The sequence below is a fragment of the Sapajus apella genome, unplaced genomic scaffold, assembly GCF_009761245.1.
Source record: "Sapajus apella isolate SASKATOON/1434 unplaced genomic scaffold, GSC_monkey_1.0 scaffold17, whole genome shotgun sequence".
In the NCBI taxonomy this organism is placed as follows: domain Eukaryota; kingdom Metazoa; phylum Chordata; class Mammalia; order Primates; family Cebidae; genus Sapajus; species Sapajus apella.
In genome coordinates this window covers 14292795-14306436 of record NW_022436957.1, presented here as the reverse complement: position 1 = coordinate 14306436, position 13642 = coordinate 14292795, and the positions used below count along the sequence as shown (strand labels likewise).

Below are 13642 nucleotides of genomic sequence, written 5' to 3'. Positions count from 1 at the left end.
AATTGAAGCTAATAATTGGTATGCACAGGATAGAGATTGTGAAGAATATAGTATTTATTTAAAAAGGAAAGTAATGGGGGCCGGAAAAGGTGGCTCATGCTTATAATCCCAGCACTTTGGGAAGCCAAGATGGGCAGATCGCTTTGAGCTCAGCAGTTTGAGACCAGCCTGGGCAACACGGCGAAACCCCGTCTCTACAAATAAAATACAAAAAAGTTAGCTAGGTGTGGTGATGCATGCCTGTAATCTCAGCTATTCAGGAGGCTGACACTGTAGAATCGCTTGAGCCCGGGAAGCGGAGGTTGCAGTGAGCCAAGATTGTGCCACTACACTCCAGCCTGAGTGACAGTGTGAGATCCTGTCTCAAAGCAAACAAAAATGACAGTATACATGGCCTAGATTGTACTTTTTACAAAATTTGACAGTTATTATTTTTGGTTGTAACTGATGCTTGCCAATATGCCCTGAAAGATGAATGCACAGCCAGAAGCCTTTACATGCATGCAAAGGTTGTGCTTTGATCTACTGTTGCAACTATTCTTTTTAGGAGATCACCATTTGTCTCTCAGCCACCTGTTGACCCAAAGTCACTGCTCAAAGAGCTCATTTCCAATGGTTTCACAGTGGGATGGCCTGGGGCTACTGCTTCCTGCTAGACAACAAGTATCCCATTTGAAGCAAGATTTCTTTGTCCCCCTAGAACAAGCAAAAAGTTCTTTTTTACCGTCCCTTTAAGTCTACCCATAGAATGACTGCTAAAGTTCCCAGCTGATATGCATGTGTTCCAACAAGTAGCACATCAGAGATGGGTTACATCAAATACTGCTGCATTTATCCTGGAGCAAGTCCCTTTTTATTTAATGTCTGCTAAGTCTCTGAGGTGAGGGTGATGAAACGGTTCATAAATATGGAGGCTGGTGTCTTACATCACTTAGGGAATGTGTGCTAAAGAAGGTAAGCTATGACTGCTATTTCCATACTTCTGATTAGATATGAAGATTGATGCTATGTTGGTACTTCCTACTTTTAGACCACAGTTTTTCAAATAGCAGGCTTTGACTTATTAGTGGTGTAATCCATCTATTTGATATCACAATAGGCATTTTTATGAACAGGAAAGAACAGAAAGTAGAGTGCTTCACACTCATATAATAAAGAAGTTTGTGACATTTTTGCTTCATTTACATATAGTGTTACATATGTGTGTGGACACTGGGTTAGGATGTAGCATATATTTCTACTGTGGGTCTCAGTTCAAAAAGTCTGAAAAAAATGTTGTCTGGAGCATCTTAAAGGCCATATCTATTTTTGTCATCAGTTTCTCTATTTGGCTATCTTTGGATGGCCAACCATCTAGATTTTAAAACAAATGAACTACTGAAATGCGTTATTTTAAATTTTCTTGCCCAGCATGGGGTAATTTTACAACTCTGTTTGAAATGGTCTGGATGTGATGAAGGCCCCTAAGCATAGTATTTCTTCTTAAAAACCTTTTATTCTTCCACTGCATTATTCTAAATATAAAATCAATCCCTCAATATTGTCTGTCACTTATCCTTGTATTTCTAACTCTGACTAGGAGCTGGAGATCATAGTAACCAATACTGAAATCTTTCACACAGTACTTGCTATTTGTGTGGACCCACAAAAGTATTTACTTCAAGTCCGTTTTTTAATTTTAATAATATTTAGAAACGGCATAAACAACATGCTTTCTAACCAGCCTTTGGAGCAAGATTTCCAATGCTGACTATACCTTAAAATAAAAAGATGAATTTTCTAATATGAGATTTGAAAAGATTCACATAGAAGGAACTAAATGTTTGAAAGTAAAGCATGATAATAAATAAGCTATATTCACTTTCTGAGATTGTGACTTCAAAATATCAGGAATAGACAGTGTGTAACCAGCTAGGTACCACTTCTTCCACTCTATTTATAAAAACGTAATACAGAAGGAAAAATACATATATACATATACATATATATATATATATCTACCTTCACTGTCCTTGAATTTCTTGATTGCCACAATTTCATGTGTTTCCTGCAAAGGAAAAGAAGCAGAAGGAAAGTCATTCTCCAGTGTTTTTCCGACTGGGGATTCCAATTGCCTGGGGGTATATTCTGGGACAGAGTAGCAAGAAGCCTGAGTGTCAAAAATAGATCGTCTTCCTCTCCCCCGCCACCCCTCATTTCTTGGTTCCAAAATTCTTTCTTACCACCCCACAAACATTGTCAAGAAAGGAAAAAGAGAAAGGGAGAGGGTGCGGAGCAAAGAGCAGATATGGTGACAGAATATGCATATAGATCATGAATCAGAAGTGTCAATGTCTTGAGGATACTCAAAAGTGCCAGGAAGAGTGACAAAGACTGTCATCTGTATTGCCCTCTGAAATCCAGAGACACATTTTAATTGGCCTTCTAAGACCAAGAAAGGGCCTCACCAATACACAGTAGTTGCTCGTAGCAGAATGCTTCCTCCAGGTCACGTCCCCTTACTTACCTTTTCCTAACAAACATATATAGTTTTCATCAGCTCATCCCTATTGATGGTCATTGCAAATCCAAAGTGGGATAAACATTCCATCACCAAATACCAATCACCACCTTCATCCTGCCCTTATTTATCTCTTCTGAATAGAAGAGATAACAAAATTCTGCTTTAAAACAAAATATGAAAATCTTTTTTGTTGTTTTTGGTTGGCAGGAAAGAAAATAAGGGCTAGAAAGGAAATGGAAATGCCAAGAACTAAGTACCACTGAACTAAATAACTTGTATCCAATTCTGGTCTATAAAAGGAATAAAAAAGCTTTTGGCAAAATAATTAATATAAATTCTTCAAAGCCAACATTTATATGAAAGTCTTCTGAATGACTCAGGCCTGTTCTTTTTTACTCTAAGTGGGGACACTTTCAGATCAGATCTTGTAATGTTTAATGAAAGATTGTCTTTACATCAAAACAAAGACTTTAAAATTGGACACAATACCAGGCAAGTGCTATAAATTATGGAGGGAAAAGATACTTCTTAAAGGTATTGTGTTTTTGTTTTTAATGAAGGAATAGGATTGTAGGGTACAGACGACTTACATGTACATACAGGGTACAACTTATTTGTACATTAAGGGATCTTCTGACTTAAAGAAACTTCTTTTTCCAGGTATTACTGGGAAGGAAGAACTGCCAATTTTAAGTAATGTAGGAGATTCTCAGCTAGAATATTATCCCACGTAGTCCAAAGGTGACTCTTTTATGTATGCTACTCTCCCATAATACATGGATATCATGTTCTTACCCTGCTCCTTTTCAAATGGTGCTAGCTAGCAATCTACCTAGAGCATAACTGAAAGAACAGACCCTATCGGGAACCTCCTCTTGCTTTTCTCACAGCACAAAGAAAGGGGTAGCTTCCAGGAATAGAGAAAAACTGCGCACATCTCAAATGAATATTGTTCCAGGTCGTGTTCCATCTTATATTCTACTCTAACTGAAAGACTCCCACATATATTACTTTCATTTCACCCTAAGTGTTAAAAGTTTGATTTTATAAAAGATCTTAGTTCAAAACTGTCCACTGATACGACTACAAATTTAAATTTGTAACTGGCACATTTATAACACCTTGAATAAATTTATTAGTTATTTTTCTCTGGCATCTTATAAATACAATTTACTGTATAAAGCAGATGGCTAACAAGGGTCAAATAAAATGTTTATTCTTTTATTTATCCTTCCAGAAATACAATGAAAATCTTCTCTCCTCAAAACTTGCTCTGCCTCCCCCAATATGGTTTATATATTTCCTTAAAGAACGAAGTGGAACAAATAAAGTTTTCTATATTAAACCAATTCACTGTTTAGTGAAAACCACATGCAATTAAGAGAAGATGGTGGAAAGAATTTAACATTTCACATGTATTCAAACTACTTATAAAAATAATATAAACTCATTACAGAACATACAAAAAGGATATAAAGGATATAAATAGGGTATAGAGAAGACATTTTAAAAATTAACCCTTGTTAATATTTTGGTATACTTTCTTCTGGTAAATCTTTCTCAAATGGTAGTAATATTGGACATCTTATTGTATGTTGTTTTTATTTAACTTGGTATTATATAAGCAACATTTAAAGCTGTTATTAATTTTTAAAACTACCATTTTTAATGGATGGCTGTTTAACAAGTCTGTTAATGAACATACTTCAATATCTGTATCTTTATTTCTATAGAGTAAATTCTATAAGTGATATAATTGGTTCAATGGGTATGAATGTTAAAGGCTCCCAATATATACTAACAATCTGACATCCAAAAAAACATCATGTCACAGTTTCCTTAAGCAGTGTATCAGAATATTCACTCTATATCCATTGCCAAAACAAAATAAAATCATTTTAAAAAACCTCTCTGGCATTCAATGAGATGTTTTCTTCTATCAATTGGTAAGTGAAATCAGGTCCAGTAGGGTTAATATTTTCTTGCTGATTCATGAATGACAACTTGTTGCCAAATTCTGTTACAAATCATTTCCCCAGTTTATTGTGATCACTAACTATTTAGAGTTTTGTTGTTGTTGAATATAAATTACATAGTCAAGTTTACTGACATAGGCCTTTGTAATTATGTTTATTACTTTTGTGCTCAAAGTCCTTACTTAGCCTGAGCATGGCTAATATTCATCTGCATTTATGTATCTTGATATTTTAATAATTTAATTTCTTTCCTTAAGTATTTATTCACTTGTAATTTATTTTAATATATGACATGGTGAGGGAATCCAGATTTAATATAATTTCTAAACACTAAACCAATTTTCCCAATGCCCTTTACCACAAACTTTTAGTTCTTTGTTACATCTTAGCATTCTTACATATAGATACTAGATGTGCTTTCAGAACTTCCTAGTGGACTCTAGCCTAGTCAAGTATAGGCTATTGATCTGTTCTTATGCCAGAACCAGTTTTTAAAGTATTGTGACCTTGAACTGTTTAAATTAATCTAAGTTTATAGACACTGATTCTTCTTATACCATTTTATTAAATATATTTATTTTTGAGAGCAGGCTTTGACTGTTGAATTTAATTTGTAATTATAGATACATGAGCTATAATATTTTATTTTTTTTTACATATTCAATTCGCTTCACTGTTTAACACCAGTCCTTTACTTGTATAGTTTATACATATTTGAGTGACTGATTTGCATTCGTGTTTTACTTAGCCAGAGTGCATCTTTGAACGGTTTTCTGACAAAGTGTTCTGTTTTCCAAGTCTTTGCATTTTTGAACATCTTCACATATACGTGGCAACTTGATAGGCACAGAATTCTTGGGAAGGCAATCTTTTATTCTTCAGAGTCACTAGAAGCTTCAGTGTATCATAAAGCCCTGGAAAATGCCATTCATGTCACAGACACCAGAGTCTGTATGCTTATTAAAGCAACTTTAATGCTGGAAGGAATAAAGTATCTTCTTGTAACAAAATCCATATACTCAGATATTTTTCCAAGAAGAAAATTAAGGGTCTAAAAAGAAGGGCTGCCATTTTCTAACATAAAAAAATTATAATACTATCACATAAGGCAACAAATGAGGAACAATGACCTGACAGTCTCTGGCATTTGTAATAGAAAAGAAGTATGAGGCCTATTTGAATTTTGCTCCAATATAGATCACTTCTTTTTTCTGCCTAAATACTGTTAGGACTTTTCCTTTTCCTTGAAATAAAAATTTTAAATTATTCGGAATATATCTATAGAGGAGAGTACATATATGTGTATTTTTTTAATCAATAATACCTGGAAATTGATGAAATTAGAAAAGTCTTCTTACAGCAACCTTAAATGCTGTTTCTACCCCTATTTTTCTATTATTTTCTGCCACAAACCTTACAACTTTTAGGTTGGACCTTTCATAATTGCTTAGCATGTTTTCTACTAAATTTTTGTACTTGGTATGCAATGTTCACGATTTTATCATTAGCGCCCAGAATAGCAGGCACATAGAACGTGTTCAATAAATATTAGTAAATGAACATTAATGAGTTCAAAAGCGCTACACAATTTTATCTGTTTTAGGCTTCTTTCATTTGTCCTCAGCTCAGCCAACTTCGGCATTTTTTGCCTCGCTTTAGCTTATTCACTCTCTGTAGAGGTCATATCTTTCTGGCTTTCTTTTGGAAGACTAAGCACATGTCTTAACTCTATTTGCTCGTTAGAAAAAGTCATTTTCAGAACCATGTGTTGCTTCTAAATCTTCACAGCAATGTTTTATCTTCCTGTGTCTTTTCAGTGTTTTCTCTGTTCCACCCTTTAAAACTCATCCTTACTAAGAGGGAAAGAGATCTGCCAGGACTGGCATTTGGCTGCAACTTGACCTTCAAATATGAACTGATGCACCCAAGCCCGATTTTGGGACCTAGCTTGCTAGTACACATCCTTCTCATTGGAGGTGGTTGGTCTGAGGCTAAACTGACTGGGCAGGGTTCTCTCAATAAGCCGGAAGAGCATATGCCATTAGCTGTTTACCTCATGGCATCCTGGAGACCACATTTCCAAGCACAGCCTATTCCCATCCCTCTTCCTTCGCCACACTTTGCCACAGGGACTCAGAATCCTAGGATAGCACATTCCTCTTCCAATCCTTCTTTGCTTCTTGCCTTACTATATTTAGGACATTTTAGTCTCTGCAAAGATCTGGAAATGCAGATGCTAATGCAGGTTAGTAGGGGGCTGAGAACTCCAGCTCCAGAGGTGTCAGATTATAGTTAACCTCAATGAGATGGTTGCTTATTTTTCAGTTCCTGTGAGCGTGGGTCCAAGTCATTTCCTACTCCCTTTGGATATCTGGCCTGATTTGGGTTCACAAAGTAGGATAAACAGCATGATGTTCAAGACTATGCTTTTAACCCAGTCCCGCTAATAAAATTAATTCTCCCTGGACTTTGCTAGCAAGCTTCAATGCTTAGTTTCTTAATTTGCAGAACTTCATGGGTATTTAATATCTTCATGGGTATTTAATGGAAAGGTAGGAAGTAACACACCAAGCTTTATTACTTATTCTACCACCACCCTGAGATGCTATATATAACAAAGGTGTAGACAAAGAAGAGAAACATACAAAAAATAACTCTGAAAAGCTTGTTTTGAATTTAATTTATTCACAAAACCATACCATTGCCCCCACAACGTCTGCAACAGAATGTCACCAGCTGTAGTTATCAAGACAGGCGAGTTTGCTACTTGTTTCAGTGTCTTTACTTAAAATATGAGGTATTTAAAAGCTGACATCTTAAGCAATAAACTAAGAATGTGATCAAATATATCAGTAATCTATTAATGATAATTCCACGCCTCACCCTGAAATCTACCTTAAAATTGGAATTGTATTATGTACTTTGGAACACAAACAGAAAAGACTAGGTAATTTTAGATAAAGGTTCCTGAATTGTACTACTGTCTCCATAAGTAAACAAACTAAATCAAGGCATTTCACATTTTCCAGAATAAATTTCCTCAGCTGAAAAAAAAAAATCAGAAACAGAATAAAAAATAAATGTATGAGTACTAACAAATACAAATATCTGGAGAGCTATAGTTCTTCCAATATTCTCAAGATCTCTACCCCATAAAAATCAAGCCTCAATCACTAAAGAATCATACTGGACAGAGAGACTTATAACCATAAACTCATTTTCATTGCTGATCGTCTAAGGCTTTGGGTCATTGTTTTATTCCCAGTATTAATTGTCCCTTAAGGTTCTGGCAAAGCAACTAATTGGTATTAGCCCCCATAAAATTTACTAAATTATTTTAAAAGGCAGTTATATAACTTAATTATCCTTTGTAATAGTGAATTCTTTAAACTGATCATATACTGTTTAAGGAAGTAGCAAGAGTCATTATTTTTCAAATGTTTTGTTAAGTTAAAATATCTAACAGGTATGAAACAGAACAGAATAAAATATTCTTTTATTCTACTATTCATGGATTAAGCCATTTCAAAGGTTATAACAGTTATTCCTCAGTATCTAGAGGCATATAGAGGGGGCCACTGGTTCCAGGATCCCCAAGGGTACCAAAATCCATGGATGATCACCCCTGACATAAAATGGCATAGTATTTGCATATAACCTATGCACATTCTCCTATACACTTTAAATTATCTTTTGATTACTTATACTATCTAATAAAATATAAATGCCATGCAAATAAATAGTTGTAATACTGTGTTATTTTCATTTGTATTTTTTATTGTATTTTTAATTTTTTTTTTTTAAGTTCTTCTGAGTATTTTCGATCCTCGGTTGGATTCATGGATGTGGCACCTGCTAATATGGAGGGCCATCTCTAGTCTACAATTCATTTTCTAATTACTCTCTGAGGAAGCTCTTTCTTGGGAGAAAGTCTTTATTTCATCATCCAAATAGCAGGGAATATAACTTGATAAGTAAAGTATTTTAAATATTTCTGTTCACATTTTATTAGCAAATATCCTGTCTGCTCTTTGAGTAGAAGTAAAATCCTACAAACACAGAAACTACACTTTATTGCTTCTCGACCTGTTGGCTAAGATCAGGTGAAACTACTGCTTTTTTTTTTTTTTTTTGAGATGGAGTCTTGCTCTGTTGCCGAGGCTGGAGTGCAGTGGCACAATCTTGGCTCACTGCAACCTCTGCCTCCCGGGTTCAAGTGATTCTCCTGCCTCAGCCTCCTAAGTAGCTGGGATTACAGGCACGGGCCACCACACCAGGCTAATTTTTGTATTTTTAGTAGAGACGAAGTTTGGCCATGTTGGTCAGGCTGGGACACTACTTCTTTATGGACCAGTATGGTTCCTGAAAAAGTAAGCTTCATTTTAAGTTATTTTTAAGTACTCTTGTAGTAGGCCCCATGCTAAGTGCTTCCCATGGATTATCTCACTTAATTCTCAAATCATCATTCTGAGGCAGATCTTACACTCATTTTACAGATGAGGATACTGAGTTTTAATGAAGTTCCATAATTTGTCCCATGACCACACAGCTAAGATGTAGCAGAGCTGAGATTTTAAACCCAGGATGACTGATTCTGAATGCCATTTCTCAACCATGATCATGCTATACTACCTTTCCAGGCCATGTATGTAAATTTTGTCGTAGAAAAAGATTCTGAAACACACACACACACACACACACACACACACACACACACACACACATTACTGAGGGGTGTTAAGACCAATGAACATTTAGAAACAGTTTTCTAATAATATGTTATATTTATACAGTTAAAAGTACAGGCAAATATTTCATTACCTCCATCTTTATCTTTGTTTTGACCTTTAATGTACAGAAACCTTCTAAAATAACTCAGTCCCAAAGCATTTAAGTTATTTTTACATTATAAGTAAAATTATAAAATGGGAGTAAATTCAAGCACAGGATACATTCTATACCAGGTAAATTATAACACAGCTAATATGCATTTGCCAAGTACTATAGAAATATAAAATACCATCCATGATATTCAGTGATAAAAGCTAGATTTATCCAGGAAATTCCTTAGACATCCTGACTTGTATTATTTATTATTGGAAAACTACCATAGTTTGTCAATACTAAAAGTTAGATTTACCGCTAAATTTTAGTACTTCAGACCAAATCACACACACACACACAAATCGTTTCAGTCAACTAACAAATGTTTATTGGACCTTTTGCTTTATGTAAGTAAGGTTTTCTTTTGTATCCTGTGTTTGACATGAGTGAGTAAATGGAGCTGTCTTATACACATAGATGTTTACAACCTGGTATGTAATAATGCATGACAGTAAGTTAAAAATGCATGACAAAAGCTAAAAAGTATAACAAATGTTATATGATATGCCACAGGAGTTCAAAAAAGATCATGCAAATATACAGAAAAAAACGTATATCCCCTTCAGATTTAACCGTTGATAATATTTTGGCTTATTTGCTTCTGATCTCTTCTTGCCTTTTGAAAAGTAAAATGTCGAAAATAAAACTTCATTCATTCCCATTCCCTCTACCCAGATGTAATTTCTATCCTGAAGTTGATATGTATCATTCCCACACACATTTTTATCACTACAAATGAATTTGTCCATAAATTGTATTGTTTTGTACACTAAAAATCATGCAACTAGCATATGTTATTGTATGTATCTTTTCTCAACCACTTAAAAAAATACAATGTGTATCTGAGATTAAAAACAAAATCTAGTTCAATGGTTCTCCCTTGGGGGGTGACTGTGTTTCCCCCAAGACATCTGGGGACACTTTTGGTTGTCACATAGGCTTGGGGTGGGGGGGCTACTGGGATCTAGTGAGTAGAAACCAACAGTGCTGCTAAACATCCTACGGTGCACAGGACAGTCCCAATAACAGTCCCAGCTCCAAATGCCAACAGTGCTGAGGGTAAGAAACTCTGCTCGAGTTTATTCATTTTAACCGTTTTTGCGGTACTTCCCTATAAACATTCCCCCTTAAAAATGTGAGAATGATCACTTGTTGAGGAGATCAGGTAAAGCTTTACTGAAAAGATTAACATGCTATGAAAGAAAATTTTAACTGAAAAAGAGAAGATTAAAAGATCCATTCTCCAAAAATTATTAAAACTATTTATCATGGCACTAAAATGTTTACACTCATTTTTATAAAACAATGATTACTTTTATAATAACTTTTGTAATACAGGTCCATTAAAATATCACACAGTGAAATGGCTAGGTGCAGTGGCTCACACCTGTAACCCCAGCACTTTGGGAAGCCGAAGTGGACTGATCACCTGAGGTCAGGAGCTCGAGACCAGCCTGGCCAACATGGCGAAACCTCATCTCTACTAAAGTACAAAAATCAGCCCAGGATGGTGGCGTGGGCCTGTAATCCCAGCTACTCGGGAGGCTGAGGCAGGAGAATCACTTGAACCCAGTAGGTGGAGGTTGCAGTGAGCCAAGGTGATGTCACTACATTCCAGCCTGGGCAACAGAGAGAGACTCCGTCTAAAAAAATTAAAAATTATACAGTGACATATACCAAAAGATATACTGAAAACATATTTCTTTTTTTTCCGAAAAATTTCAGGAATGTTTTTCATTTGGCCAAAAAGAATTTAGCAGAGGTCCACTAAGTCTACATCAATAGCTGACAAAACTGCCTACTAAGGTTCACATGATGGAGCTACTGTTACAGGAAACATTGATGTGAACTCTAACCTGCTCATAATTAGAATTAAGTGGTATGCTAAGAGTATTTTAAGAAAACTCTTACAATTTAAAAAGCATTACAAGAAAAACAATGTATTTATTTCATGTACAGTCTCTAAAAAGAGGATAGTCTTATGAAACTACTAATACTTTATCAAGAACATGAGACAGCAGGTGGCCAAAGAGGAAGTTGTGAGAAGTGGGATCTCACAAAGAAAGAGATAGAAAATGACTGCCTTCTGGGCGGATAACTTGATGTCAGGAGTTCAAGAACAGCCTGGCCAACACCAACATGGTGAAATCCCATCTCTACTAAAAACACACAAAAAATTAGCTGGCATGGTAGCACATGCCTATAGTCCCAGCTACTCAGGAGGCTGAGACATGAGAATCACTTGAACCTAGAAGGCAGAGGTTGCAGTGAGCCAAGATCACGCCACTGCACTCCAGCCTGGGAAGACAGTGAGACTGTCTCAAAAAAAAAAAAAAAAAAAAAAAGACTACCTTCAAGCCAAGTCAGTGATAAATTATTTCCAATAAGACATAAAATCTCTACCATCTCTGGGCTGGATCTGCTCTCCATGAATCTTTTGTTGAGATATAAAATGAGCATGTATGAGTGTAAAATATTCAAACAGGATGCCTAACCATTCCCGCATCTTCTCCTACAAAACCTGGGCCTGTCTCCTGTCCCATATATCTCAGTGAACACTAGCAAGAAATTTGGGATCACTGTTGACATCTCCCTTGTCTGCACCACCAAATCCATCCAGTCATTCACCAAGTGCTATGGGGTTTTGCCTCCTACATTGTTTTCAAATGGGTCCACTGTCCTGTACCTAAATGCTCTTACCTCTGGTGAATGCTTTGGTACTCTTACCTTGAATATTGCCATGACCCTTCTGATACGTTTGTCCCCTCAGCAACTAGGATCTTCCTTTGGGAAAGGAAGTCTGATTTCAAGCCCTACAATTCCCCTTAAAATTCTCCCAAACTCCAATGATCTGATGATTCTGTCACAGCTGCTCCACATGGCAGGTAGCTCTGCCACCTCCTCTCCCTACGTCTCCCTTGCTTGCTGAGTCATATCTCTCCTTGCCACATTCTCTGCTGCCTTAGGGTCTATTCCCTTTGTTCTTCCAAGCTTTGCCCTCCCTTGCCCCACTCAACCCTCTCTCATCCCCCTGATCCTGGCTCAGTCAATCTTCACTTCCTCAGAGGAGCCTTCCCATGGCTCCTTGATGAGATCTGAAGACCCTGTGCTGTTCTCTCAGCAAGCACCTCTTCTTTATAACTTGCATTAAAGTTCTACCTTTACAGATTTATATAATCACTTGATCAAAGTCTGACCCTACCACTAGACTGCAAGCTTATAGTTGAGAAATAAATGTATTACTGGCCCAAAATGTGCTCAGCAAGAAAGAAGAGCTAGTGTAAATGTCTTACTGTATTGTGTCGCCAATTTAAAACGTATATCCTGCTGGCCTGGCTCATTCTTCTCTTTGGATATCAGTTACTTATTCTACCACAGCCTAACACAGAAACACTTTTTCCTACCATAATTTTAAAAAGAAAAAGACATTGCTTGGTATATAAGGAAAAACAAACCAATCAAAAACACAGAATACAAACATACACATTTCAGTTTTTTTAAGGACAGTATATTCCCCAGGAGACATATTAGATATGTTTTTTTATACTTTTGAAAGTTTTGGAAGGGTGTGGTGGCTCACGCCTATAATCCCAGCACTTTGGGAGGCTGAGGCGGGCAAATCAATTGAGCCCAGGAGTTTGAGACTAGCCTGGGCAACCTGGTGAAACCCTTTCTACACACACACACACACACACACACACACACCCCACACACACACCCCCCACCCCAAAAGATTAGCTGGGTGTAGTGGTGCATACTAGCTGGGAGGCTGAGGTGGGAGAATCCTTTGGGCCAGGGAGGTTGAGGCTGCAGTGAGCTGAGACTGTGCAAATGTGCTCCAGCCTGAGCAACAGAGCGAGACTCTATCTCAAATAATAATAATAAGAAGAAGAAGAAGAAGAAGTCAAGGTATCTAGTAAGGCTGTGAGACTTGGGGCCACTTAGATGGCTGACATTTGAGTGCCACAAATATGAGAACAAAACCACATTAAAAATCTTGGACCACTTAATTGATAAATGCAAACAAACCCACACATCCAGAAATCCTTTGTAAGTACTTCTAATATGCTCCATTATAACTGTTATAGTCAGTATCAGCCTGAAAGGACGCTGGTTGATAATGCCAAAGAAACGAACTAAGAGGGCTAGTTTATATAGAACTATACACTAAAAATGGGTACATCTTATTGTACGTAAGAAGGTAATTTAAGATGAATCATTTAAAAATAATTTACCTCATACTCCCAGGACTAACATAAATTTACTACCCTATGTTCAT

General features: G+C 36.5%; 1 protein-coding gene across 4 annotated transcripts in view; it reads right to left on the bottom strand.

The window, feature by feature from the left end:
* Positions 1–13642, bottom strand: part of CDKL5 (cyclin dependent kinase like 5) — a 209824-nt gene that overhangs the window by 85796 nt on the left and 110386 nt on the right. For all 4 annotated transcript variants that reach the window (XM_032286023.1, XM_032286025.1, XM_032286022.1 and 1 more), the window contains exon 4: positions 2002–2047. In XM_032286023.1, coding sequence (XP_032141914.1) covers positions 2002–2047 — 46 coding nt within the window. The remainder of the gene's footprint in view (positions 1–2001; positions 2048–13642) is intronic.